This window comes from Pogonomyrmex barbatus, unplaced genomic scaffold (genome assembly GCF_055798465.1).
Source record: "Pogonomyrmex barbatus isolate J1 unplaced genomic scaffold, ASM5579846v1 scaffold3, whole genome shotgun sequence".
NCBI classification, from domain to species: Eukaryota; Metazoa; Arthropoda; class Insecta; order Hymenoptera; family Formicidae; genus Pogonomyrmex; species Pogonomyrmex barbatus.
In genome coordinates this window covers 11,978,569-12,005,134 of record NW_028297127.1, presented here as the reverse complement: position 1 = coordinate 12,005,134, position 26,566 = coordinate 11,978,569, and the positions used below count along the sequence as shown (strand labels likewise).

Below are 26,566 nucleotides of genomic sequence, written 5' to 3'. Positions count from 1 at the left end.
TATTATCAGTTGCATGTCACTAATTAGCCAATTTTCTGATTGGTGATCCATTGGAAAATTCCAAAACGTTGGCCAATGTGGAACAGATGTATTATACTATTGGAATGTGATCCCCTTTTCTAATAAATTTCGAAATGCAGAAAAATTAATATTTTTTTTCAATGAGCTTCGGAAAATTTGAAACGGTGGCGAAAATTCACTTTAATTTCGCTTTTCGATGAATTTCAAAATTCTTATAGAGATAACTTACTAAGGAGTTAATTGTATCTTGAAATGAGATGAAAATTACAAAAAAAAAAGAAATTCACTAGAGTATCTGCGATTTTATACATCTAAATCTAGTAAATTTCCTCACTTTTGTAATTCTCATCTTGTTTCAAGATACACAATTAACCCCCAGTATGAATCATCTTGGACTATTGAGAATATATTACTCGGTTGTATTACTCCTTTTTTTTTTATTTCTTTAAATCAAAATTTATAGAAGCACTTAAAATTTTAAAATGTTGAACGCTTTCAAAATTACAAAAAATATCCAATTTCAAAAGCTTGATCGAACTGTTACTTATGGGGTACTCTTATTTAAAATTGCGGATTGCAAGACAACCTATACGTCGAGACATTGCGGCTGCGTTCCGATATTCACCATCAGTATTGAAAATTTATAATATACGTGACCTGAACTATATATTTTCAGTACTGGCAGTGAATATGCGGAACGCAGCCTGCGTGACCGCATACTTCTATCTTCCTCAAGTGACAAAGGAAGATCTCAGCTGATTGTGCCATTCTTTATCGAATGTCATTGTATATACGTTTGGTTCACCGTTACTGATAAATACCGATTAGTCGGCGATATTATCAGATAATAAGTAAAAATTTCCATGACGATAACGCGGGTATATATTCATCTATGTCAATCTGATGTTCATGATACATGTCGTCGTTTTTGTAGGTGATAATGTCCGCGATAAACGTGAAAGCGCTCACTCGTCAAAATATCCAAAAATTCTTGAATTCGTTCGACACCGTGCTGACCGATTGCGACGGTGAGTGAAGACTGCACCTGAGCATATTTGGTATGATGATTCTTCAGGTCTCTTTTTTAGGAGTGCTATGGATACACATGACACCCCTGCCGAACTCGGCAGACGTCATCAATCTGTTCCGCAAGCTTGGCAAACGAGTCTTCTATGTGACAAACAACAGCATGAAGACGCGTGATGGTCTGGTGGAAAAATGCAAAGCACTTAAGTTTCAGGCAAATCAGGATGATATTCTATGCACCTCTTATCTGTCGGCGTGCTATCTGCAAAGTTTAGGATTCCACAAGAAAGTCTATGTTATTGGTTCTGAAGGTGAAGATCCAAGTCAATTAAACTACAATATGATACCTAATTATTCTACTCCAGCTACTTATCTATTTTCAGCGATCGCAAAGGAATTGGAACTTGCTGGTATCTCGTATTGTGGTATAGGACCGGATATACTTAATCAAAATATCTCATATTCCGTTTTTAAAAAAGATCCCGAAGTAGCCGCGGTTATAGTCGGTTATGATGAACATTTTAGTTATCCCAAGATGGTAAAAGCAGCTACATATCTGAGCGACGCTAATGTACACTTTATTGGTACCAATACTGATGAGAGATATCCAGTTTCGAATGATGTTGTAATACCAGGTATGCATCAAGATGATTTACATAACTGTATTTGTAACATGCTGTTAATTAAAAAATCTGTAACTCTTTTATGCAGGTACAGGAAGTCTGGTTAGATGTATAGAAAGTTGTTCAGAAAGGAAAGCAGTGATTATGGGCAAACCGGACGAATACATGGCTAAGATGTTGATGGAACGATCCAACATCGACCCACAGCGCACTTTAATGATCGGAGACCGATGTAACACCGATATACTTTTTGGAATTCGTTGCGGCTTTATGACTCTGTTAGTCCTGACAGGGGTGACCACGTTGTCGGATATTGAAAAATGGAAGAAGTCTGAGCGACAAGAAGAACGGGACCTCGTACCACACTATTATATAGATGAACTAGGTGATTTATTACCATACTTAAAAGAATTAGAAACTGAAATGTCATAAAATCGTTACAAGACAACTTCTTTATGATAAAGAAAAATTCTTAATAAAGATATAGCGATAATACAATTTCTTAGGATATAACTAGTCTGTATGAGATCTGCATCTCATACTCTCTTACATGTAAATATATATATTTGCATGTAAGAAATTATTTAACAGATGGAACTTTTCTAATAAATTCTTGATTATAATCAATTTATAGTCAATTCATATCAATTATACATGATATCTCGTAATTTGCATTTTCTTTTAATGTATTGATAATTTACAGAGATAACTTAAAGTCGAAAATCCTAATACGAAATGTCGAGATTATACTTTTCAAATTATAAACGATCAAAATTCATCAATTATAATTACAATTTCGTGCTCAAGCGGGTATAATATACAATGATAAAAATGGAAAAAGGAACAATTTGAAATTTAGAATTTACATTGTTAGTTTCATATCTTTCATATAAAACATGAAACTAATAATGTAAATTCTAAATGTGATTATGATTATTCGTCTTTATCATTACGCATTATAATGTATCAGAGCATGTGAATCTTAGCCATTACAATTGGTGAACTTTAATCATTTATAATTTGAAAAATGTTAGAGCTTAGTATTTTTGTATTAGGATTTTTGTCTCAAAATTATCTCAAGAACACATCTTTAAAAGAAGTTAGTAATAGCGGGACATCTATACAAACATTGATATTAATATATTGATTTATATTATATCAATATTCAAATCAATGAATTCTCTCTATGAATAAATATTAAACAATATTAAACCAAATATCTTGCAGTTTATTTCAATTTATTTCTTGTAGAAGAGGTAGATGAATAAAGCACAAATAAACGAAATGAATGGAAAATATACGGATATTCCGAAAATAGATGAAGGCGTAAAACAAGAAAGTAAATTTTCACTTTTAATCTTCCAACCCCATATTTATTTTGGCAATGCCTTTTATATGAAAAAGTACACCTTTTTTAAAGGGATGATGCACATTTCAGATGAATAAGGAGTACTGTGAGAAAAAGAGAGAATGAGAGAAAGAGAAGAAAGAGGAAAAGGATGAATCGGTGAAGGATGATAGGATATGTGCAAAAAGATTATGTGATAATACAATATATATTATTCAAATATATATGGTAAACTTAATGATAAAGAGAGATACGGATTCGTAATCCTTATCTAGATCTTGTAAACTCATAACAATGAAATATATTTAACGCGTTATATCATATAATATAAAAGAAGCGTGGTACGTGTGTATCCATTGTATGTGTGTCATATCTCGTCGTGTGTGTGTTTTTTTTTTGTGTACATGGTGTGTATGTGTGTGTATATCTGTGTATATCTGTATATATCTGTATATATTATTTTATACTTTCTAAAAGTTTCGTCGGAAAATCTTCCGATTCCATTCCTAATCTCTGTAGAGAGAAGAAAGTTGTGTCCATATCCACCAATGCAGATTAATTTTAATCTCGCGCGGTTTAATTTTTATCTTTTTCAATTCTAAGAATGGGAGAAAGACAAAAAATAAATTAAACCGGAATTAAAATTAATAGACATTGGTGGAAATGGATTATAGAGGTGCATGCCTATATCTTAGCTGTAAACACATCCAAATATCAATTTCGAAGAACTCGAGTCATAAAATTTGTAACGGCTAATCGTTAACGGTTTCAATGCGTAAGTATTTGTAGCGAGACAGCGTAACATTCATTACCACCATATGTAACGTTCGCAAAGTGAATAATATTATTACAAGAAACCCGTATGTTTTCTCCGATCGATACAAAGATCTTCGAAGACCATCTTCGCGGACTACATTTTCTCCATCGAGCCTATTTGAAATTTCAATATGAAAGTTTCAGTGTAAATCACAGGTCATTCATGATACACGTCGAAAAGATATAACGCATTCAAGGTACTCTTCAATTTCACAACGAAATGCTTTACGGCAGATCGATCGAGGATCGGTAACAATAAATAATTTCTCTTATACATTTTTTTGAAACATATATCACAAATCTTTCGCGGACTAGAAAAACACGCGATAATAACATTAGTAAACATAATCTCTGTTGTATTTTTACTCCTTTTTCTTACGTTGCGTTTAAAAATGTTATCAGAATTTTTTGTAACGATAGAAAAAGAGAAAGAGAGAGAGAGAGAGAGAGAGAGAGAGAGAAAGAGAAAGTGAGTTGAGATTTTTCAAGATATGCAAAACAAAGAGAGAGATACGCTTGAAGAAAGCATACGATCGTTTTCTCTTTATTGCCATGCTACACTATCCTCTCGGAGGCAAAATTTGCATTTAGTTTACACACATCCGTAGGAATCCTGGATCCTATGGACGATTAAACATTGATACAGCCTTAAAAGATATATATGTATTTCGATATGTGCGATCACTTAAATAGAACCGCCATCGGTATAGCGCCATCGAAGAGCTCACCTCTGAATCGTTTTAAACGCACGTTAAAAAAATTATGCATTACGTAGCCTTACTGCATGCACAATCTTCAATTTTCAAAAGGATATGTTCTTGAGCTTTTGGAAGTGAGTTCTTCGATTTCATGGATCGTCGTCGCTTCGCCCTCTCGTTCTTTATGAATTAGTATGTATTAATGATTAGTCTTGTAATTGGCACAAGTTTTTCTCGTGTATTTGTAGATAATCGAACGGTTCTAACAGGCGGAGGATCCAATACTTCGCGATGTTAATCGTAGACAGTTTAGATAATGGGGAGGAGAGAGAGCGGATGATGATAAGAACGACGTGAGGGACTCCACATAAATGATTTCGCAGTCGTCCAACACTTTTGGAAAACTGACGAATGTTACCTTCGCTACATTCATATTATAACGCTGTATTATAACGGGACAAGATTAATAACGAGCAATCCTAACGAGAGGGAGAGAAAGATAATAAATCGATAAACTTCTCATTTACAGATATATAATATAAATCAACGAATTTAAGTCTAATCGTTTCTACTTTAGATCACTCGCTCTAAGTCTCCGATACAGAAAAAACGTCCGTATTTTTTTATAATGACAAGTTACGCCGCAAGCATGTAATTATCTCTGAAATGCTGTTATAAGTGGAATATTATTAATTAAAATTGATGACACACACGCACATACACACGCGCGTATTTCACGTATACTCACATACGGACAAAAGAAATACACCACATACGTACACAAACACACACGATGGTGATTCGATAGAGATTTCTAACGGAATTGCGAAAATTATCGATACGCTATAATTTCAATAGACTTACGATAGTACAGAATAATTCAAACATGTTCACTGAACTTGAAAAACATTCTATTTTTTTATAATAATCGAAAAATTCTATACATAAATCTTTCTCGTTTTAGTCATCACACGCAGAAAGTATCATTATTGACAAATTATTAAGATCAGACGAAAAAGATTTTTCAATTTTTAACTAAAGATCTAAAAAAAAGTATTAAATACTTTTTTTTATTACATAGATATATTTTTAACATTTATACAATTCGGCGATATAATTTTCGTTAATTGTTTCCGTAAGTCAATTTTTGATCGTCAAGACTTTGAGATTCGAATCGTATAAAAATAAAATATAAAAATAGATAAATAAACTGTCATCAGTCAGCCTGTCAAATTATACTTTGTTGATAATAATATATAATATATGCAGATGTTAGCTGATCAATAATTTGATTTGATTCTTATTGACGTGTGTATGTGCAATTGTGCGACGTAAATTTGAATTACTCTGTATCTCTTAATAAACTCTAAAATAAAAAATCGTTGATGCTGCTGGAATGTCGCTGTATGACGCTACCACGATTGTCGAGACAAAAAAATCGAATATTATCTTATTTTCCGCTTCGCGAAATGGACGAAATGGAGAGGATGCACATCATGCGTTTGGATGTAGCAGTAGAAGAATATGTCATATGATATGCGTGTATGTGTGCGTATGAATGCATGCTTTATACACACAAGATATCCAAAAATGTGCGGGACTTGTCTCCTTCCAAATATAATTTGACTAAGTTTAGAACCGATCTTTCTCCTCCGTAAAACACAGAAGTAAGTAGATTTCGATAAGTTATTCATTAATTGAAAGACCAAGTGCGAATATAAATTTAAATTGAATTAAATTCGAAATTTTTAACTATCATCTCGAATAAATTTATTTGTGCGTGTGTGAATTTTAATTTGAATTTTATAATATAATTAGAAGGCAGGGAATTATGCATAAAAGCAGGGCACTACAAAAAAATTCAAAACGATCGATTCCAAATTCGTTAAAAATATTATAGTTGATGGAAAGCATGCGATTTTTGGGATATCCTGTATGAATACACGCGCATGGCTTTGGCGAGCCATACGTTTCGAGATTAACAAATAAATACAGATATACATACTCGCGCCGGAATGTATATATGTGTGCCCAAACCGGCGCGCTGAAATAAACTTAGATCCGAGTTTATATCTCGCATTTAATATTCTGTATGCAGCTATTTAAATTCTCAATCACATGTAACATTCTATGCAATTTTCATTACGAGATAAATAAAACGCCCGTTGCGTTTAGCACTGAATGCGAGATATAATCAGTCCTAACAAATCGATATCGTCTTATAAAACAACTAAATGAAAACATTTGTACTTTAGCAGTATAGAGCAGTCATTTTTTGTCGTAGTTACCCTTAGTTATCGTTTTATCTCTTCGTTTATATTATATTTTATACATACATATGTGTAACATATATATATATATATATATATATATATATATATATATACATATACATACACATACATATACATATATGTATACATACATATATATGTATATATATATATATATATATATATATATATATATATATTCCTTTAAGAATAATTCCCGCCTCCCTTGGCACGCCGATATCGCCCACCGTTACTATTATCCTCGTCATCGTTCATCTTCATTAATAATGTTTATGTGTATATGGTATTTTTTTCGCGCATTTTCTCTCAATTGCGAACGCCAGGTGATCTTTGAAAAATGTTTCAATATCAAAACGGGCTTAAAAAATTAAAAATTAATAAGATTGAAATTTTTTCAGTTGCAACTTGATGAAAGATCAAGATATTCTTTGCAAACTGATTTGTAAATTTGCGAGTAGATACCTGATCTTTCATATAATTTCAAGGCAGATTTCACTTGAATAAAATCTTATTTTGGAATTTAATTCGTCATACGAAAACTTTCTCTGGATTTTAAGTTGCGTGATAATAATGTTTAATTGGTATTGTATTTATTGCACGTATGTGCAGTGGCGACATATAAATAAGAATAAATATTTATTACATTTGATTCATCATATTTTCGCAGTCGAGAAAACAAAATTTATATGATATAACTTCTTTCATTGTAATAATAGACATTAATTATTTAAATGCAGCATACATTATTTCAATAAAAGAGAAAGATTTTTGAAAATTCCCATCAACAAATATAAATTGTGATTTCACAAAAGCACAATTTTTTTTCTATTTATACGTTGACCACTGTTGGACATACATTGTTTACATATGTCCAAATCGTTTGATAAAACATTCGATAGTATAAATCGAGTATTTGAGCAAGTTAATTTTTTCAAATTTATTTTTATAAATTAAAGGATTTATTAATATAAACGAGTGTTATGATAAAATCCTTTCGCAATTTGTTAATGATTTTATTTTCAGACAACGCTCGCATTTCTTTTCAGTCAGGTGCCTTTAGATGTATACACGATGGACACAAATTCGCGCAAGTGCTTGACACAATAAAATCCCTTGATCGATTTATAATCTTTTTTCCACACAAACGTAAGACTACTCGTAATTGAAGAATTTCGTAATTAATAGAAAACATCATTTTATTTTAAATTTCAGTTAATTTTAAATAGATTCACTTAAACGGAATCTTCTTTTGCAAGAAATCTTTACCGATGTGTTTAATGTCGTATATTCGTACATCGAAAATTAAATAAAATTCAACTGATTTATAAATAAAATTGAATTCATGATAAATTGAGTCAGAAAGAAATTGGTTTTAACTTGATAACAGAATTTTGTTGTGCGAATCTGTGACTATCCTATATATTTGAATATATATTGCCGCTTTTGATATGTATCGGAGAGAATGTGTATAATGCGCGCATGTAAGTCTACATATTAAACCAAAGAATGATTATTACGTAATCTTAGCAACTGCGGGCGGAATACATAGAAATATATATTTCGAAAACCGTCGGGGGACCATCTTATTGTTCTGCCTTTCCTTGCACTCGCTTGACTTAAATAGCGCCGCTGACGATACATAACGTCGATATAGATAATCATTAATAAGTACAATCAATATAATATAATATCTTTATCAATAATAATTATAATCATAATAATAGTTATTAATGATGGTAGCAATAACGATAATAAACATATCGATGATGATAATGATAATAGCAGTAGGAGGAGCACAGCGATAATAATCGGATTTTAACCGTAATAATATTATTAATCGTAACGATACTGATTATACCAACGATTTCTATAAGTATATGTACAGATACTATAGCACCATGACCGAAATCTCGAATCTCGAAATCTAAAAGAGACAAAGCGAAAGATCAAATCAGGAGGACCGGGGGATGGCAGATCAGAAGGACGGGCTAAAGGGAAAAAAAGGATTAAGGGAGTGGACGAACTCGGAACTTGCGTTTCGGTCGGAACACGAAAGAGAAAAAAGAAAATTGAGATTGAGAAACAGGGGAAAAAGGACAAAATCGTCCCTTTAAGTCGGTTTGGTAAGTTCCAAAAGATTGGGAAAATACGGAGATTTATCGACATAGAATGACGATAGAACCAATAAAAACTGGTGAAAAAAATGCGTTGTTTCGATGATTGTTTCCACTTTGATCCACTTCATGGATCTCGCTCGACGACAAACTCAGTTTCATGTCATGAAGATTTACGCATCAACATCTCCGCGATTCGATTTTTATTCGATCCTTCCCATACTATATCGAGATTCAAATTACATCACTCGATGATTATCGATTCCATTTTTGTATGTCGTGTGTGTTTTTTTTCTTTACTGTACCGGCCAATCGTCGAGTTTACGCTACGAGAAGTCAAAGAACGAAGGATCGCCGACGACCGGAGCGAAAGATCTGGGCGAAATCAGGGCGAAGGGATTCGGGCGCGTCCCTAAAAGTGGAGCATCATCGATTCGCGCGCGAACAACCAGCAAGAACGCGAAGGAACACTATCGGCGTTGCGCAAAGACGACGAAGGACGATTGACCGGCGTCGTCGCTAAGAGATAGAGACAGATAGAGAATTATCTTTTTTATCATAATAATACAATATTACGCTATATTATTACTATGATGTATTTGGCCGTTTAATTATATACTCCAGCAACGCTCGCCAGAACACCTCTTCAATTCACGATTGCTATCTCGGTGAATAATTTTCGTGGGACTAGAAATTTTGAAGAATACGACCGTGATGTAAACTGGGAGAAAAATGTCGACCTTGGAAGAGAGTGATAATACCTGTGATATTTATATATCTATCATTTATTTATTTACTTACGTTCTCCATTTTTAATTTGTATCAACTTAGCGATATAAAAAAAGTTAACGTTTAGAGAATTCCTGTCGTTCCTTTTCTTTTTGAACTTTTTTTTTTCTTCTTTTTCTCATTTCTTCTTTTCCTTTATTTTCTCTTTTTAGTCGCTTGGAACTCCTCGAGATTATCCCTCGGAAAATTATCATTGCACATTGCACTGAAATTTATTTCTCACAGCCTCTTCCAATTTTAATAAGCCAAGAGACATCGATGTCGCCGTCGATGTCCTCGTCATTGGATTTCACAATCGGAGATATCCTTTCTCGAAACTTTATCCCAAAACCCTGAAAGTCTAATCGACATTTTTCTCTTTTCGCGATAATCGGATAGCGAAAGCGAAAACAGTATGACGATCAATAAATGTCAAAGTTACGCATGCTCAATTTATATTAGATCACGAAAGACAATGCCAATTAAAATAGAAAAATTACGATGATTAAAATATAAAAGCGAGAGAACACTACCACGTGATTGTGATCGTTGCATCGTAATCATCGATATGTCCTATCTTGCGATTCACTCGACATTAACGCGTTAATTAACAGCTACTTCTTTTTTTTGCAATATAGCTTCAATATAATGTTCCTTTGCAATATACATATATATATTTCTCCTATATATATTTGTATATATATTTATATTATATTAAACGATGATATCCTCTTTGTCCAATATATTAAGTATGATATGTTTATTCACAACTTGATGTGAGCGCTTAGAAAGAGTGAGAAAGAGCGAGAAAAAGAGATAGAGTAATACAGATTGGAGAAATTCCTTCTTCCTTCCTTTAATTGCAAGGACAATATTTTCGATTCCTCTTTTCCGATTTGAGTGATAGCGACAATAAAACCGGGTTACGTCGTTAGTACGCCCGGCGTATAGATAAAACAGTGAAATTTATATCGATATCCTTTTTGCTCTCTTATTCCATGTTTTCACGGATGAGTATTTCGATGCATTCGCGCATACGCCACACACACACGCGCACACACATTCACACACAGATGTACACACGTGCACGGATACGTGCACATACGCTCTGCGATTATACATATATTATTATGAATTATACGCTAGTCATTGTCAGAAAGTTATTAGCGTTTGAAATTTGAAGAGCCGGTCGCGCTTCGCCGCCAGAATCGTTCCGCGCGGAATCGCGAGTCAGGTAGAATTCTCTGGACGTTGCGTGCGTTGGGTGTCTCGTGTGTATGTGGACCGCGTGTCGCTGACACACATATTCGTTCGCGGAATTTTGTAACGCACGTGTAACAAGTAGCAACTCGTCGCGTTGCATGCTGTTGTCGCGGGACACGATTTACAGATCACAGACACAGACTCGCCGCGACGAGTGAGGATTCAGGCACAATGAGCGGAAATGAGAAGTAAAAAAAAATAAATATAAAGAATAATTTAGAAACATAGAAAATCATTTCCGAATAAAAGAGCACCTTGATATTCTCTGAGTGTGCATCGAAGAATGGATTCCGTTGATATACGTTGAAATTCTTTATTCCTAATTCTCTATTTTTAATTTCCTATTCCTTTCATTGTGTCCGAATTCTATACGTGCGAAAATTTTCCGTGTGATTATTTGAGGAACTTTAATTCGAACCGCGTTTCGGTTTTCTCTTGTGCGCTTCCGCTCGGAACAGTTTCCCGAAGCGCCGTGCGCGACGATATATAATTTATATATACATATATAATTACACAATTATACAAATTATATAATTATATATATGTATACCGAGATAATTCGCTATTCTACTTGTCGAGTAATAAAAATAGAGATTGCATAGATTGAAATTCGTAGCAGATGCGCCTATAAGAAGATACGTTCTATAAAGATTTCCTCTCTCGAGCCTTACAGCAATGAAATTTGTATATATGCTTCTTCTCAGCGCTTTTAATGACATACATAAGCTCATAACTGCTGTATGCATATATGTACGCGTGCTCGCGCTAATATCGCGCAAACTTCGTGCCCGATCACACGCGCGTTTTGTTACATTTACGCGGCCGCGTACAATCATTCATCGTCATCTCGGTGTCGCGACAAATTGGGGATCGAAAATGATGACATTTTCACAAGTTCGCCTTTCGATGACACAACACACAAGAAAATAAATATATAAAAATTTGGATATGTATCTATTCTCGGCACTTTTCCACCCTTTTCCCTATAATTACATATTTATTAATATATAATTAAAGACATGTATCTCATTATTATTGTATATTATTACAAGTAATTATAAAATGTGTGGCAAAGGAAATCCGCGATATTCAATTCTTATTCGGAAAAGCCTGTAGCTCTTTCTTCCCGTCGTTGGACTGAATGTTTTCCACGCGTTTGTGCAACATCGAAATTCGAACTCGTTGCAATTACACTGGCCGCGTGTCTCACAAGAGACACATTCGTGCTCGGCAACGCTTGATACACAAGGGAACACTTCGTAATCTCTAATTTCTGATATGTCCGTTGAGTATGTAGTTGGTGTTTCTGATGCTATCATTTGGCCGATTCCGTTCTAGCCGTTCTCAAACGGATACTGCACGCTGTTATTTATATATATATATATATATATATATATATATGTACATATATGTATATCCTTAAATCTTAGAATTAATCGAAGAAACAAAAGAGAAAGAAAAGGACAGAAGTGTTGTGCACGAACGGACGTCCGTGACTCGATTATGCTTTTTGTGCTTGCTCATCGCTTGTGATGCTCGTTAAAACAGCCATCTGTTTACTTGACGCGGCGACAAAGCGGCGCGAAAGAACCCGCCCTCGTCGATTGAGTATTTCAAGTACACGCCCGTTCGGAGACGCTCGTGCTCTGATGCGTGTGTGCTATTGCCTGGCGAATACAAAGCCGTTTCCGTTGGATTTGAGCAAATTGCGTCTGCGTATTTCCCTCCGAGCTGGCACGAAGCTTGGAGTTCCGCCGTATTGCTTGCACGGCCCGTTAAAGATGATCTTTCCTTCTCTTGAGATTATCTTCTGTCACGCTGAAGCGATCGAGAGATATCCTGAGGGAATTCCCTAAAAGATCGCCGGCCAGAGAGTTGCGCTAATGTCCGCCGCTCGATCTCGCTGCCCAGATAATCGACGATTGCATATTTTCCCTTTTCTCTTTTTTTAATTTTTTTTTTTTAATATCGGCAAATCTTTCGCGATCTCTCGGCCGAAAATATTTCCTTGGCTTTTGATCGATCGAGATATCTCGTCAGAAGGGACAAGTCAGCGAGAATTGCCATTGACAATCATCGACAATCGCATCTTCGCTTTTCTCTCTTCTTTATTTTGTATAATATTTCTTTGCGATAGTCTTCACAGATATGCTTCATTTCTCGGTTCCAACCGCTCGTTCTTCACGCAATTCGGATCTCGTGATCATGTTAGACGTGTTTCACTGTCTGTCAATTAAAACAAACGTGTCTAGATATTCAGAGCGGCCTCGGTAAGCGTTGGACGACTCGATTTCTCGCCGACATCACGGCGTCATTGGTCTCGAATTATTGGCCTCGCTGTTGCTTATAGAAGCTGCTGAACAAACGACACTTCACTGTATTTGGCAATTCAAGATCTTACGATGGAAGAAAGCAAACAAAGTTGCCTAATAGCCTAATATTAGTTATAGAGAAATTTATCAAAACGACAGAAGTGGATATGATTCGCAAAGATCCGTAGATTTATTAAATTCTGAATTATTTATCGCTTGAGCATTACATAAAAAATCATTAGAACTGTACATATTATATTTGATTATTATAAAAATTTCTGCCAATTTAGCATGGATATTATTTTATAATCGCTATCATGATACAAATGACGAAAAAGAATAATAATTTGATTTTATGTATCGAAATTATATTAAATAAATGAGAGCGAGAAAAACATGGAATTGCATCGGGTAATATGAATAAAATTGAAATAAAGATTTATAGAGCTTTTAGAAAGGTAAAAGCAAGCACTTGTTTAAAAGTAAAAGCTCGTAGCGTAAACATATCCCGTATTTCGTATAAATATCCTTTTGAAGCATTCGTTTGCAAATGTCATGCTGTCAGCCAAGTATCGATTACACAGGGAGGATTTCGCGCCTCTCATTGCTCTTTTTGACGGTGCTATCGTCATTTTACTCCCAGAAACGAATGCTTCAAACGTAAACGAACACTCTCGCATCTTCACGGAGAGCTCGCTATACGAATACCAATGAAAATTCATTTTTTCTCCCTTTTATTCGCACGAACCGCCTTTGAAACCTTGACGATGAATCTTTAATAATTCTTTTGTTATTAAAGATTACCTCTTCATTGTAAATCCTCCTCGCACTTGGGAATGTCGAAGATCTCGGCGAACAGCGGCGGTAATTTAAGCTTCGTCCAGTTTCTGCGGAACCAATCCAGGAGATTGGCGTGTCTGGCGCCGAGCGTTCTCAGTTCGGGTATCCTTTGCGAGACGCTGGTGATCGTGGTGACCGTGCCGCCGGCGCCTTCGCCGGAGGGCCGTGTCGCCTGCACCCTCAACGCCTCCAGCACGCGATCCTGCAACCTCTGCACGGCCTTGACGTCGTTCAGTCCCGGTCGCTCGCTCAGCAGCACCGCCGCCGAGAATAGGCCCAACTCGGTATCCGTCAGTTGGTGAGCATTCAGCGACGATGTGACTTGCATCAGCGCGGACACAAAGTCGGGCTGCCAATCGCAAAGAAAAATCGATTTACGATTTTAATCACGACAAATTGTGTATTGTACACGTTTTGCTGAAGTACACAAAAATTTGACTAGATATAGACCTGAAAATAAATTTGTTATCACTAAAATGATATTTAATGTCTAGAAAATGAGAAAGTTTCAGATTCATGTAAAATTAAGAATAACAACAAATAAAATGGTTTTTCAAATATCTTGTCAAATAGACAAATATGGTAACATTAAGTATATACATATTTCAAAGCTGGTTGTTCTAATTAAACATGATGATAATATTGCAAAAATTTTTTATATTCTAACAGCCAATTAAATTGTTTTATAAAATTATTTTGATGGCTTAACGAAATTATTTTCGAATCTGTACCTGGCCAATTATTCTAGATATTTAAAAAACTATTTTTTCTATGTAATAATAAAAACAATATATGTTGAAAAATATTCGAGATGTAGCTTTTAATTATTGTTTATCTTGGATTTGTTTTTCAAAAGAGAGAAAAAAATAATCAATTGTACGATTCTATTGTTTGCGATATAAAAAATAAATTAGACATCTGTCACTTAAAAAATATAAATTTTACTTGGAAATACGTAAAAATCTTGTTATCTCATCCAGGATAAAATTAGCGCAAACTAAGTCACACTAATCCGCTTTTATCTTACCTCGTACATCAGTTCTAACTGCTGGCGGGTGAAATATGTGCCGTCTTCGAAAGTCATCGAATTGTCAGTGGTCATTTTGGAGATGTGACAGAGCCACACCTCGAAGAAGCCGACTTTGATCAGGATCAGCTGGTCATCCTGCGAGAGCTCGCAGAATCCCGGCATTCGCTTCGCGAACTCCACCACCCTCTGCACCGACGGCGTCACCCTCGTGGCAAATTGCTGCCACAGCCAGATCCTCTGCGACTCGACCGTCTCCGCGGTCGAGGACGCCGCTTCCGGATCCTCCGGGCTGGCGGGCTGCGAAGAATTACTCGCCTAATCAGCAAGATTACAAACAGACCTGCGAGTTTGCTACCACTTCCAGCGGGAAGTCTTCGCGCTAATGCGTAATGAGAAATTAAACTAATTCCGTAAAAATATATCGAAATGTCGCTTTCATCTGTTCAATTAATTCGAAAGATCTTTATTGTGTTAAAAAGACACATAAAATTATATTAAAAATCTTATTGGATTAATTAATCACTATCGTAATGACTGTTGATTTAGATCGGTGACATTTTAGGTTCTAACGGATTAGTTCTTTTGTCCGTTTTCTAATGGCTCACCGGTATTATCATAGGTTTCCTTGTGAGGCCCCTGGTGGATTCTTCCGTGAAGCCGCAATGAGCGTGATGAGCCTGTGACACCTGATGGATCACATCGTACACGGCCAGCTGCTTCACATCAGCATCCGATTGATCAGCCTCGACCACCGCCGCAGACGGTACTCGTGAGATCGCGTTCTGGCTCTGGGTGTTATTGTTGTTATTATTGTTGTTATTGTTGTTGTTATTGTTGTTCTTGTTGCTGGCGTTGTTATTGCCGGTATCAGGTGTGGTCAGTTGCTGCATTTCCATGGTCGCCATCGTCGTCGTCGTCGTCGTCGTCGTCATGGTCGTCGCCATCGTGTCCTCAGGGCCGCGTTCTCTCGAGCGTTTCGGCACCCTGCCGTATCTCACGGCTGCAAAAAGATGGGCAATTCTAGATCGGTGGGGAAAACTCGACATTCGCATCGCGAGAGGGAATTATTTACGTATGTTTCAGCTTCTCGTGAACACGACGCTGCTTCTTCGCCGATATTGATTTTCGTCAAATAATACTTTTAAAAATCGAAGATGTCTTCGCGATTATTTTTTCGCGGACGAAAAAATCTTCGGTCCCTCGTGGATAATCCTTTTACTTCAGAGTTTACTTAACAGAGAGTATTTGATAATATAAGAATAAAGGATTAATCTTTATTAAAAAAAAAAACATCCGAAATAATTCCTTGTTCGCAAAAATATTGAAGGACGAATAATTTTTTAACTGGATTAGAAAGATTTTTGGTCAGGTGAGAAGATTTTTAGTGAATCACACTGCAGAGACATAGATTATAAAGTCTTAAACTGCTTTTTCATATTAGCAGAACAAAGCTGGCATTTTCTCCCTCTCCGATTTTTGACTAAAATGATTGTATTAGCGGAAACACGCTGAAAACGAGTTCGATTCGATCCAACCAATAGCGAAACAACGCCGAAAACGAAAGAATCACACAAAGCCGGTAAAAGAAATATAAATATTCTTAATATAAAAAATTATAGCTATAGGTAAGAAAGAACTGATAAAATTTTGATAGTGAATGAAAACAAAGGTATATATGTAGTATATATTATAGTATATCTTATATAACAAATAAATTTATTAAAAAATTATTTATTTATAAATAACAAATAAAAATTAAATATTAAATTATAATTATTAAGTAATTTTTTTGTCTCTATTTTTCCATATGCATGATGTATTGATTCTTGTAATTCATTTTTAATACCAAATGTATTTTTCAATTCTTTTCTTTTTAATTAAATTATGATGTTTATTGTATATATTCAGCACAAATACAAGACAAATATAAATAATAATAAAATCTGAAACCAGCGAAAACACGTTCCATGAAAAGGAAGGAGCGATAGCATCAGCTTTTTAATGCTGATTTTGCATGGGGATGGAGCGAGGGTTCGCAAAACGCCAGCCGAAAACGAAAGAATCACACAAAGCCGGTAAAAGAAATATAAATATTCTTAATATAAAAAATTATAGCTATGACTTCTTTCCGCTCACATGAAAAAATAGCTTTACGATAACGTTATGTCTAGCTTTTTGGATTCCTATTTAAATGCCGTAGTCTCAAGATATTTTACGTCAAAAGTTTGGACATCTTTGAAATTTAAGTCTCAAGGATTTGAATGAAAGCTATCTCGTTTACGTTTCTAGATTATTACACCCGAGTCTACGCAAGTCTACGTGAGTTCGTTACAATTTCGTTTGCGACACGTGACACGATGATGAAACGGTACTCGCAGGTTGCACGTCGCAGGTACACGTAGACCAATATTGCGCCCTTTGGAACTCTGACGTTTAATTATGTACACGCCTGCCCTTTGGTTTACTTTGCTCTCTCAGCACGGGCGGCAAGTAGATTTTGCATCACTGACGACCAGAATTGCGATCTCGTAGAATTCTGTTTGAATTTCTAACGGCGCCGCGGACTCGTATGCTCGTTCTGATATACGCGTGAGGAATCAAAGTCGACTCCAATGCCAAGTCGACAAGATCATACTTGGCATATACTAATATAATTGGCAAATTAACATATAATTTCGTCTGGATATTTTTTAACTCTTGACATGTTTAAGCATTCTCCTCTCTCTCTCTCTCTCTCTCTCTCTCTCTCTCTCTCTGCCCACGTATAATTATCTGAATTTACAATTAATCGAACGTTATTTAAAAATTCTACAAAATTTTCTGATATAATAAGAACAAAATAGAGAGTGCATACAAATTTTTGTAACTTGCATAATTTTAACTATGTATCATTGTCTCGGAAGAATACAGATAATATCTTTTTTATAATAATATATTTTTAGATAATTTAAATATATTTTATGAGACATTATAATTATTTATATATTCCATTTTATGTCAAATAGTGAAATCTAAAATAAAAAATAAAAATACTTTTTTGCAATTTTTTTAAGCAAGGCACAGTACTGTTTGAAAGATATAATTGGATGTTTTGGAAAATTAAATATTTAATAATGGTGCTCCAAAGGTTTACTACTCTGTTGACATATTTTGTATAATTTGCTGTCTGAGTCGCGTGTAAAAATTATTAAACATGTGCGCGAACACGATACTTACAATCTCTGGACATACCGACGGCTAGGCACTTCTTGAATCTGCAGTACTGGCAACGGTTCCGATTTAATCTGATGACAAGACACTTGCCGTCCCTCAAGCACCTGTACTCTATCTGCTTCTGTATGCTTCTCCTGAAGAAGCCCTGAAACAGGAAGTAAGGAAGCTCTATTAATAACGATCCCATAGACCGTCGCGGGGTTAATTATATCTCCCCGCGTATAAAATACGACACTCCGTGCCCTTCTTTGTAAGGCCGAGAGAGTGCAGGAAAACCGAGAGAGATAACGGAAAACGCGCTCATGAGAAAGGCAAGTTCTCGAACGCGTTTTATGTCGTACTACGCATTTTCCCAGATGAGAAATTCCCGGTTGTGCGATTACATCCGAAATTTGTGTACTTGTTAATAAGATTAATAACAGTAAGCGACAATTTAATAAAACACTCTGACATAACTCTGACCTCTCATGGAAAGCCAGCGAATATCTTTTTAAATTCTCCATAAATTTCGGAGTCTATTCTTCCTCGACGAAGACTTTATTTAGTTATCATTCGCCAAGTTTTTCATTTTCGGCATAATAATTATTTTGATAATGAATCCCTAAAATCACCATTCAAAATTTGAAATAAAATCTCTCGACATAAGAATATTAAAGAATATTAAAGATATTAAGAATATTAAATTATTGCTTCTCATTCACGTTTCAACATTTGTCGGGATGCTCATCAGTGATTCAATTCAACGACGACCCATGGCCTTGCATTTCACGCTCGTTAATATGTGTATTACATAAATAACAGCTGCGGTTTTACGGAGCGAAAAGCTCACGCGGAAGTAATGAAATAATGGAAACGGCATATGGACGAGTCGCGTGCAATCGCGTAAGCATCGGTGTATTGGCATATTACTATCGGTGCTAATTGATGAAAGCTATTCGTAACGGCATCATACAACAACGCTAACGTATATCCAGCATCCAATATCCTGGAATACCCGACGGACGAACTGCTCGTAATGCAACTGTCGATATTACTGGTAACCGATGGCGCGCACGGTCTCAGCTCGTTTCTAAAATCGATACGTCATATCACGTCCGTCTGTTTGTCTTCGCCAGATGAAAAATATAACAATTATATAATTTCGACAGATTAGTATCATCAACTAAATACACGCAAATTTTGGAAAACATTATGAAACGCGTTGAACATTTTAATTATTCGATATTCATTTTATTATTTGCAATTAAAGATGAATTAATAACATCTTTTAATTGTTTTATTTCACGAAAAATAAAAAAGGAATATTAAAATTAAAATTTTAGATAAATTACAATTGGCTTTATTTGACATAATTGAGATTTTTTTTCAATAATTATTTCAATGAACTATGCATTAAATAATTATATGTAAATAAATTCTTCAAAAATTCTAAACTGCAGCCAAAGCGAGTTAAAACAAAAATTCGACGTGATAAGTATTATAGTAGAAGGCACGCAAAACGAAATATCGTAGATGAGATTTATGATTTTTTTAACTCGATAAATTTCGCTATATCCTTCTGCGAAAGATTTGTGTATCGCGAAATGCTCATGTTACAAACAGTTGCGAAAAGAAAGCTGTACGTTAGAGTTTTCTACGGCAGTAAATATCGCACGAGAGGAGAAGGCGAACAACACGAACCGCACATCGAGCCAGTAGTAAAAACGCGGTGCAGGTCAGGCAAATGTATCGGCGGACTACGCAGTAGTAATAGTCCGTGCAGCCGGGCGCGAAACAATGGCAAGCCGTTTCATTGATTTGTTGCATTTTAAATTACAATTTACATGCTCTGCGCGCAGAATTTGCTTTTATCATGCCGACGTGGCTATTAGCTATTTGTTAGCTTTAATATTACAAGTCAAATATTAATTTGAGATATTCGGGGCAAATTTCATATTTATCGCTCGAATGATTTTCAAAAGCGGAGATATCGACACGTGTTTTTTATTTCAAATATTTTGCTATTCGCTCGACGCGCGTTTCAACATAGGGGATATTAAAAGAAGCGGATGCGCAGATATTCCTTTCGCGCAATATTGAAAATCCGAGTGTCAAATGTCCCTTTTTTTTTCCTTCAAATGAAAAATACCAGCGAATCGCGTTTCAGCGAGGAAGTGCAGATGAGAGAAACGAGAGCTCATTTCTCGGCCAACTTTAGGCGGATTTACTTACCACGCGACAGGATCGTGTGTGTCTGCGTGCAATTTGCCCGCAGAACTTGCTGCTAGCGAATGCGAGAATGCACCACTTCACCGTTAACTCTTGGCCTTAGGGCTTCCGCGTTTGAAATCTCAGACGTACGGGCGTTCCACGGCGGATGTGCATCTCCCACGATGCTTAAGACGTGAGCGCGCGCACCGATAATACCCTGCCCCGAACGAGTCGTTCCGCGGATTATTACTCGATCGTTATGCATCCTTGCGTATCGGAGTTGTAAATTGTACTTGACCCATCGTTGTGCCGCGAGGTCAAATCAATCGGCGAGTATTCCGCGAGATATCGGAAGCTGCGAGCTGCGAGCAACTCGGCCCTTTAATACATCGCCTCGAACCTCTCCCTTTTAATTTTGCGCGTGGCAATTTTCCTCCGATTGGTTACATTGGACAAAAAAAAATTACTGAAAATGGAGTCCGTAAATAAAATGGATTTATATAAAATGGGATTGTAGTTTGATTTGTAAGACTATTGTCGTGATCGTATATAATTTATATAAATTTAAAATGCATCTGCGGAAAATTAATTTTTCTACAGGAAGTTTCTATCAACTTGAGCGACCGCTGAGATCGCGGGAAAGATTCACAAGAACCGTTTACTGCAGCGGCAATTTTCTCGCTGATGGTTATTATGCAAAAATTCACATAGACGTTATAGCTTGCGCGCCATAGTTCGGTGTTTAAATTTCGACACGACTCTTTGTTTGCTTCTGATAAAGATTCTCAACTCACTTTGCAACCCTCGCAGCTGGTAACACCGTAATGATAGCCGCTCGCCTTATCGCCGCAGACCTTGCAGGGTACGAAGCTCTTAGCGGGCGTCGAGCTATTGGAATCAGCTGCTGCGTAATGCTGCTCTGTAAGTAAGACAAGAATAAAAAAGATTAATGCATTACGCTTATCCTTTTTTTTTTTCCCTAAAATGGATTACGAGGTAAATACATGAATTAATTACGTAATAAGATGAACAGAATAATAAGATTATTTGAAACTAGAGAGAGAGAAAGAGAGAGAGAGAGAGAGAGAGAGAGAGAGAGAGAGAGAGAGAGAGAGAGAGAGAGAGAGAGAGAGAGAGAGAGAGAGAGAGAGAGAGAGATCTATTTTGTGAAACTATGTAATGCCGCATGTCTTTTGAATTTAATAAAGCGAGTTAAACGCAAAAGAAGAACGCAAAGGAAAGATAATTATCTCGCACGAAAAAATGTCCCTCTGCTATTTCTTGATTTTCAAGAGGCATACGCGGGACATCCAACATTAACAGCATTTTTTCTTCAATCGTTCAGTATCCATAATGCAACGAGACTCATCCTCGTGGAAGGGAATAGGCTGCCTTCGTTCGTTCGTTCGTTCGTTCATTCGGACGGGCGGTTCAGGTTGGACGCGTAACGGGAAGCCGGCGTCACCGTTACGGAAGGGGAGCAGAAGAAGAAGAAGAAGAGGAAGACGAAGAAGACGGGCGCAGCGGGGCAGCGGCACCCAACTAGACAGAGTGGAGCAGGAACACAGGAGGAAGAGAAGGAGGAGACCGAGGAGGAGAAGCAGCAGGAGGAGCAGAGAGTAGAAATGAAAAAGGAGTAGTAAAAAGAGGCGAAACGGGGCCGCCGGTAAAGGGAGAGAAGGGAACCGTATATAGGAGATCGTAGCTCTCGTCGTGTGTACCGTTGGTTTCTCTCGCGAAACCCCCTGCCAGAAGACGTCGTTATGCGTGGCTAAGGAAAAGAGGAGAAATCCTATGGACGTGTATGGAGGAGAGAGGAAAAACAGTAGAAACGTCAAGCGAAACAAGTGAGAGAGTGAGAGAGAGAGAGAGAGAGAGAGAGAGAGAGAGAGAGAGAGAGAGAGAGAGAGAGAGAGAGAGAGAAACCGTGCGATTCTCTCTGATTCGAAAGAGCCTCGCCGTTTGCGCGCGATGTGATTTTATGACGACCGTAGAAACCGTCGTCGGAACCAAACGGTACTCGTCCGTTTGCTCGCTTGTTGGCTGGATACATCCGTGCAGCCATCGCGAGGACAATCGAGAGCAACCCCGTTACTCGGCTCGTCGCGCGGCGCTATTCCTTACGCCTTTACCTTTGCGAGCGACAATGACCGGCGATCTGCTGGAAACGCCAAGATCGCTTCGCAGAATCGACTGTCTTTAATTCTTTAACGTTCAATTGCTCTTTCAAAATTATATTAACAAACACATCGACGTATGTTACAATTGAAATACTAAATGTAAATCGCTCAAACTGATTTATTTTTTATAATAAATGAAGGTAGTAAAGATACCATTGCAAAATGAAGATTCTAATCAATTATCGCGACATTTCAATCTTAGCTCTTTGTATATACAATATACATATTTGATTTAAAGAGTTAATTCTGGAAATTCATCTTTCTTCATATAGTCCTCTTTAGCGGTATTATTAAATTTATTCAACAAAATATGAAAAAACTGATGAAACGGTTGGAATGCAATTCGCTGATTAAATTTTATGGTATCCTGGTCATTCTTCTCCCCTGGTCAATAAATTTAACAACATCAAAATTAAATATTGTATTGGCAGAGATAAATCGGAAAAAGTAAACTCAGTTCAATTTTCAGATTGCACTCTCCACGTTATGACGGTTTACTCATCGTAAAGAGTGAATTTTTTATTTATAAAAAAAGAGAACAAAATTGAAAATGATACAGAGAAATATGTTTTTTATCTTTTTTTTCATCAAATTGATTAAATTAGACAATACAAATTAATTGTGCAAATAAGGATTTAAAAAATAATTACAGTAAAAGAGAAAATTAATTATAATTGACATCATAAAAATACCGTTAAATTATTAAATAATCGCGAAATTTATAATGTCGGATTTTTGAGAAGAAAAAGCCGTTCTTGATGATTGGGTAATAACACATAGTAACACATTATCATTAAATATCGATTCTCCATTCTACACGTTCAATATCAATGATGCCTCAAATGTTAATTGTGATATCTGAGATCGATATATGAGAGGTTTATTTTGGAAATAGCGTAATTCTACTCCCGTAAATCCGCATAAATAATTATATCATATCAATTTATATCCTCCCCTCATTAAAATTTCTAATTAAAATCACTTGCAAAATAAGCAACGAGTACAAAGTTAATTAAATATAATGAAAAAAATATGCATCAGGAATAATTTAATAATAGAGGACCTCACACTGTATGTGGTAGAAGTAAATGGATATAAGATAAAGAGATAGTGCGTGTATGCATATGAATAGTTCTCTCTTCTACGGTTGATCCGTAATTTCGAGAGAGCAAGGCGGAAGTTTATGGGTGCGCCGTAATTACGTACACTGGTAATCAGTTAACAGTTAAGCCAAAGTTCTTCGGGTACTCATTCGAAAGAATCACGCCGCTCATTAGAGACGTATGTTAAATGGTCACGCACGAATAAATCTAAATGCTATTTTCTTGCATCGCGCTTATTCTCGCGGAACTCGAGAACCCGACACGTGAGAGATAGACGTAAAATTACGTACTATTTATTTTAACGTTGAATGATAAACTTGCACCTGTTTTTTCTTCCCGATAAAAATATCGTTAGCCGTGAGTAACCGTGCGATCGTAGATCACACAGCTCCTTGCTGATAGTTTCCATTTCATGTAATCGTTTGCTGCAATTTGTATGATTTAGATTCGAGCCGCGATAAGGTATGACGATAAGGTTGTATCGCGCTCGGTCTCTTTCCGAACTATCAAATCTCCATGACGCTATAATCCATCAGCTATAGTCCGCTAATAAATCGATTACGTTATATCCACGCGGGGCTACTCGCCTTTGTTCAGAAATCAGCGGGGCGGTAAATGCACCGAAAGCGCTGCACGTTCGAATAAACGGCACGATGCGATGCTAACCATATTACCGTGCTCGACAATATCCAAACCGATACACAGCTCGTTCCGACGGTGTTTATTAGCGTACCATCCAGCTTCAATAAGGATAATTAAATCTGGACCAGCCATCCATCCGCAAACAGTCTGACGTGCCAATTTATATTTACGTTAAAACGGTAACAACAGCTATTATTATATTATTTCAGCATTAATGTAAAAAAACAGGATTAAGCAGGAGAGCGCGTGTAGCATCTCAATGAGATCTAATGCTATTTAGCTCAACCCCCATTCGATCTCCCCCGGTGAAATAATGCTGAATGATTTATGTAATTCCATTTCCGTAAAAAATTTACCTTGTTCTAATATTCATCCAAATTTAGCTGTTAGTCGAGGGTTCAGGCATCGAATGTCAATTTACGTCGCGGAAACGCGAAGCAACTCTCCTTGTTATCACAAGTGTGAATCTACGTGTACTTGTGAAACAGCCGATGGTGCACCCCATTGTCGGTGAGCACTGGCGCGTGTTCGACATGACGGTAGACACTCCGGAAGAAAGCAGAGTGGGATCCCGCACTGCTTTCCCGAGATATCGAGGAAAAAAAGGAGGGAAAAAGAAGCGCGTAAAAATTATTCGCCGAACGTATTACCAGAACAATGTTATAAGTAATTTCCTGCTCCTCTCTGAAAAACAGATGGGAAAATTATGAAAATATTTAACGTAAAAAGCGATTATACAAGATGCTCGCAATTATCGTGCAATTATTTCAGAGCGAATTCTCGAGATTAAGAGAGAATCAAAAATCCTAAAATATCCATTGTTAGTCAAGAAATAAAAAATTCGTATAAAAATGTACAAAGATATAATTTTCAAATATTCAAATAATATTCTTCTTTTGATAATATTTACTTTTTATCTTTTATAAATTATTTAATGTATCTCTCTACATATAAGAAATTAAATGAGAAAAGATAAATATTTTCTAAACTGCGAAAATTATATTATAGTAAATCGTATTAAATATATTAAATTGAATTAGAATTAATATATTAAATTAAATTGGAAATAATATTAGAATTAAATTGAATTAGAAATAATAATATTCTCACTGAACAGAATTTCCGATCGAACGAATTTATTGTCTCAAACGATTCTAATGAATTCGTAAGATAAAATGTAAAATGTAAGACGATTTCGCGAAGTTATTTTGAAGAGCAAACAACGGAATATTCGATATGTATTTATTTTATGATAAATAACGTTTTAAATATTTCTTTGGAAAATAGATTAACATTTTTACACTCATAACACACTGTTGCATACACATATTTTTATTATCATTTGTATTATCATCTCATTATTTGTTTAAGTATAATAATAATACTGCAAAATTTTGTTACTTTAGCAATCAATTATAACAATTCTACATAATTATTTTAATAATCCAACAAAATTACAAAATTTTCAGAATTGTATCTGGCTTTTTAGATCGACAAAACTGTTTTTCCTATAATATAAATTAAAAAAAAAAATAACTTAAATCAAGATTAAAATTAATTTATGTTCATAGAAATAGACATTATATCTAAACATTTTGACTACGAATTTGTTGTCGCACGGTACATGTTTTTCGCATATTCTAATTCGCGTATTATGCAGCCATCTTTATTTCTCTTCGCACAACGAGATTTGAATGGGCGATAATTCCACGATAATTATACTCTTGTAATCAGTTAACAATTATGGCAATATTCATCAGCGTTCGTTTGAAAGAATCGTATCGCTCATTAGAGAGAGAGAGATACATGTGTACATATGATACGGTCACGTAAACAAATGTAAATGTTATTTTGCCTCGAACGCAAACAGGCGATTAATTAATATTCGCGATTCATTTTGTATAATACGTTAAATATTTCGTAGTGGTGATACGGCCAAAATAGAACACGGCGCTCGACGGCGCTCGACGTAACAGTTCTCTTGTGTTTACGCCGTCGCTTTGTTGTCGCTCGAGACTTGGTCGAGAGTCGGCGGGCGGCGACACATTACCTTTCGAAACGCGATCATTTTCCGCGATCACTTAT

General features: G+C 35.9%; 2 protein-coding genes across 12 annotated transcripts in view; one reads left to right on the top strand and one right to left on the bottom strand.

Annotated features, from left to right (window-relative positions):
* The first annotated feature begins 411 nt into the window (after positions 1–411).
* LOC105422533 (phosphoglycolate phosphatase) lies at positions 412–7,345 on the top strand. 7 transcript variants are annotated; one of them, XM_089079242.1, is made up of 6 exons: positions 412–899; positions 956–1,049; positions 1,110–1,358; positions 1,431–1,682; positions 1,759–2,055; positions 2,922–3,014. In XM_089079242.1, the coding sequence occupies exons 1-6, from the start codon at positions 885–887 to the stop codon at positions 2,936–2,938; spliced, it is 924 nt and encodes a 307-aa protein (XP_088935368.1). In that variant the 5' UTR covers positions 412–884; the 3' UTR covers positions 2,939–3,014. The 7 variants fall into 7 exon arrangements, with proteins under 7 accessions (XP_088935368.1, XP_088935369.1, XP_011630237.2 ...); XM_089079243.1 differs by lacking the exon at positions 2,922–3,014 and adding an exon at positions 3,109–7,345 and having other exon boundaries at positions 413–899; XM_011631935.3 differs by lacking the exon at positions 2,922–3,014 and having other exon boundaries at positions 414–872; positions 1,759–2,887.
* Eip78C (Ecdysone-induced protein 78C) overlaps positions 4,346–26,566 on the bottom strand; it is a 72,152-nt gene continuing 49,931 nt past the window's right edge. For 3 of the 5 annotated variants that reach the window (XM_089079234.1, XM_089079232.1, XM_011631938.2), the window contains exons 3-8: positions 21,351–21,475; positions 18,370–18,511; positions 15,759–16,153; positions 15,151–15,468; positions 14,088–14,472; positions 4,346–13,327 (exon numbers count right to left, since the gene is read on the bottom strand). In XM_089079234.1, the coding sequence (XP_088935360.1) occupies positions 14,092–14,472; positions 15,151–15,468; positions 15,759–16,153; positions 18,370–18,511; positions 21,351–21,475 (1,361 nt within the window). In that variant the 3' untranslated portion in view covers positions 4,346–13,327; positions 14,088–14,091. The remainder of the gene's footprint in view (positions 13,328–14,087; positions 14,473–15,150; positions 15,469–15,758; positions 16,154–18,369; positions 18,512–21,350; positions 21,476–26,566) is intronic. The other 2 variants (XM_011631937.2, XM_089079233.1) reach the window with 2 other exon arrangements.

Bases quoted from the DNA above. Each gene is read 5' to 3' on its own strand.
- LOC105422533 (XM_011631934.2), top strand. The intron at 1,050-1,109 runs GTGAGTGAAGAC...TCTCTTTTTTAG, and splicing joins CGTGCTGACCGATTGCGACG to GAGTGCTATGGATACACATG. The intron at 1,683-1,758 runs GTATGCATCAAG...TCTTTTATGCAG, and splicing joins GAATGATGTTGTAATACCAG to GTACAGGAAGTCTGGTTAGA.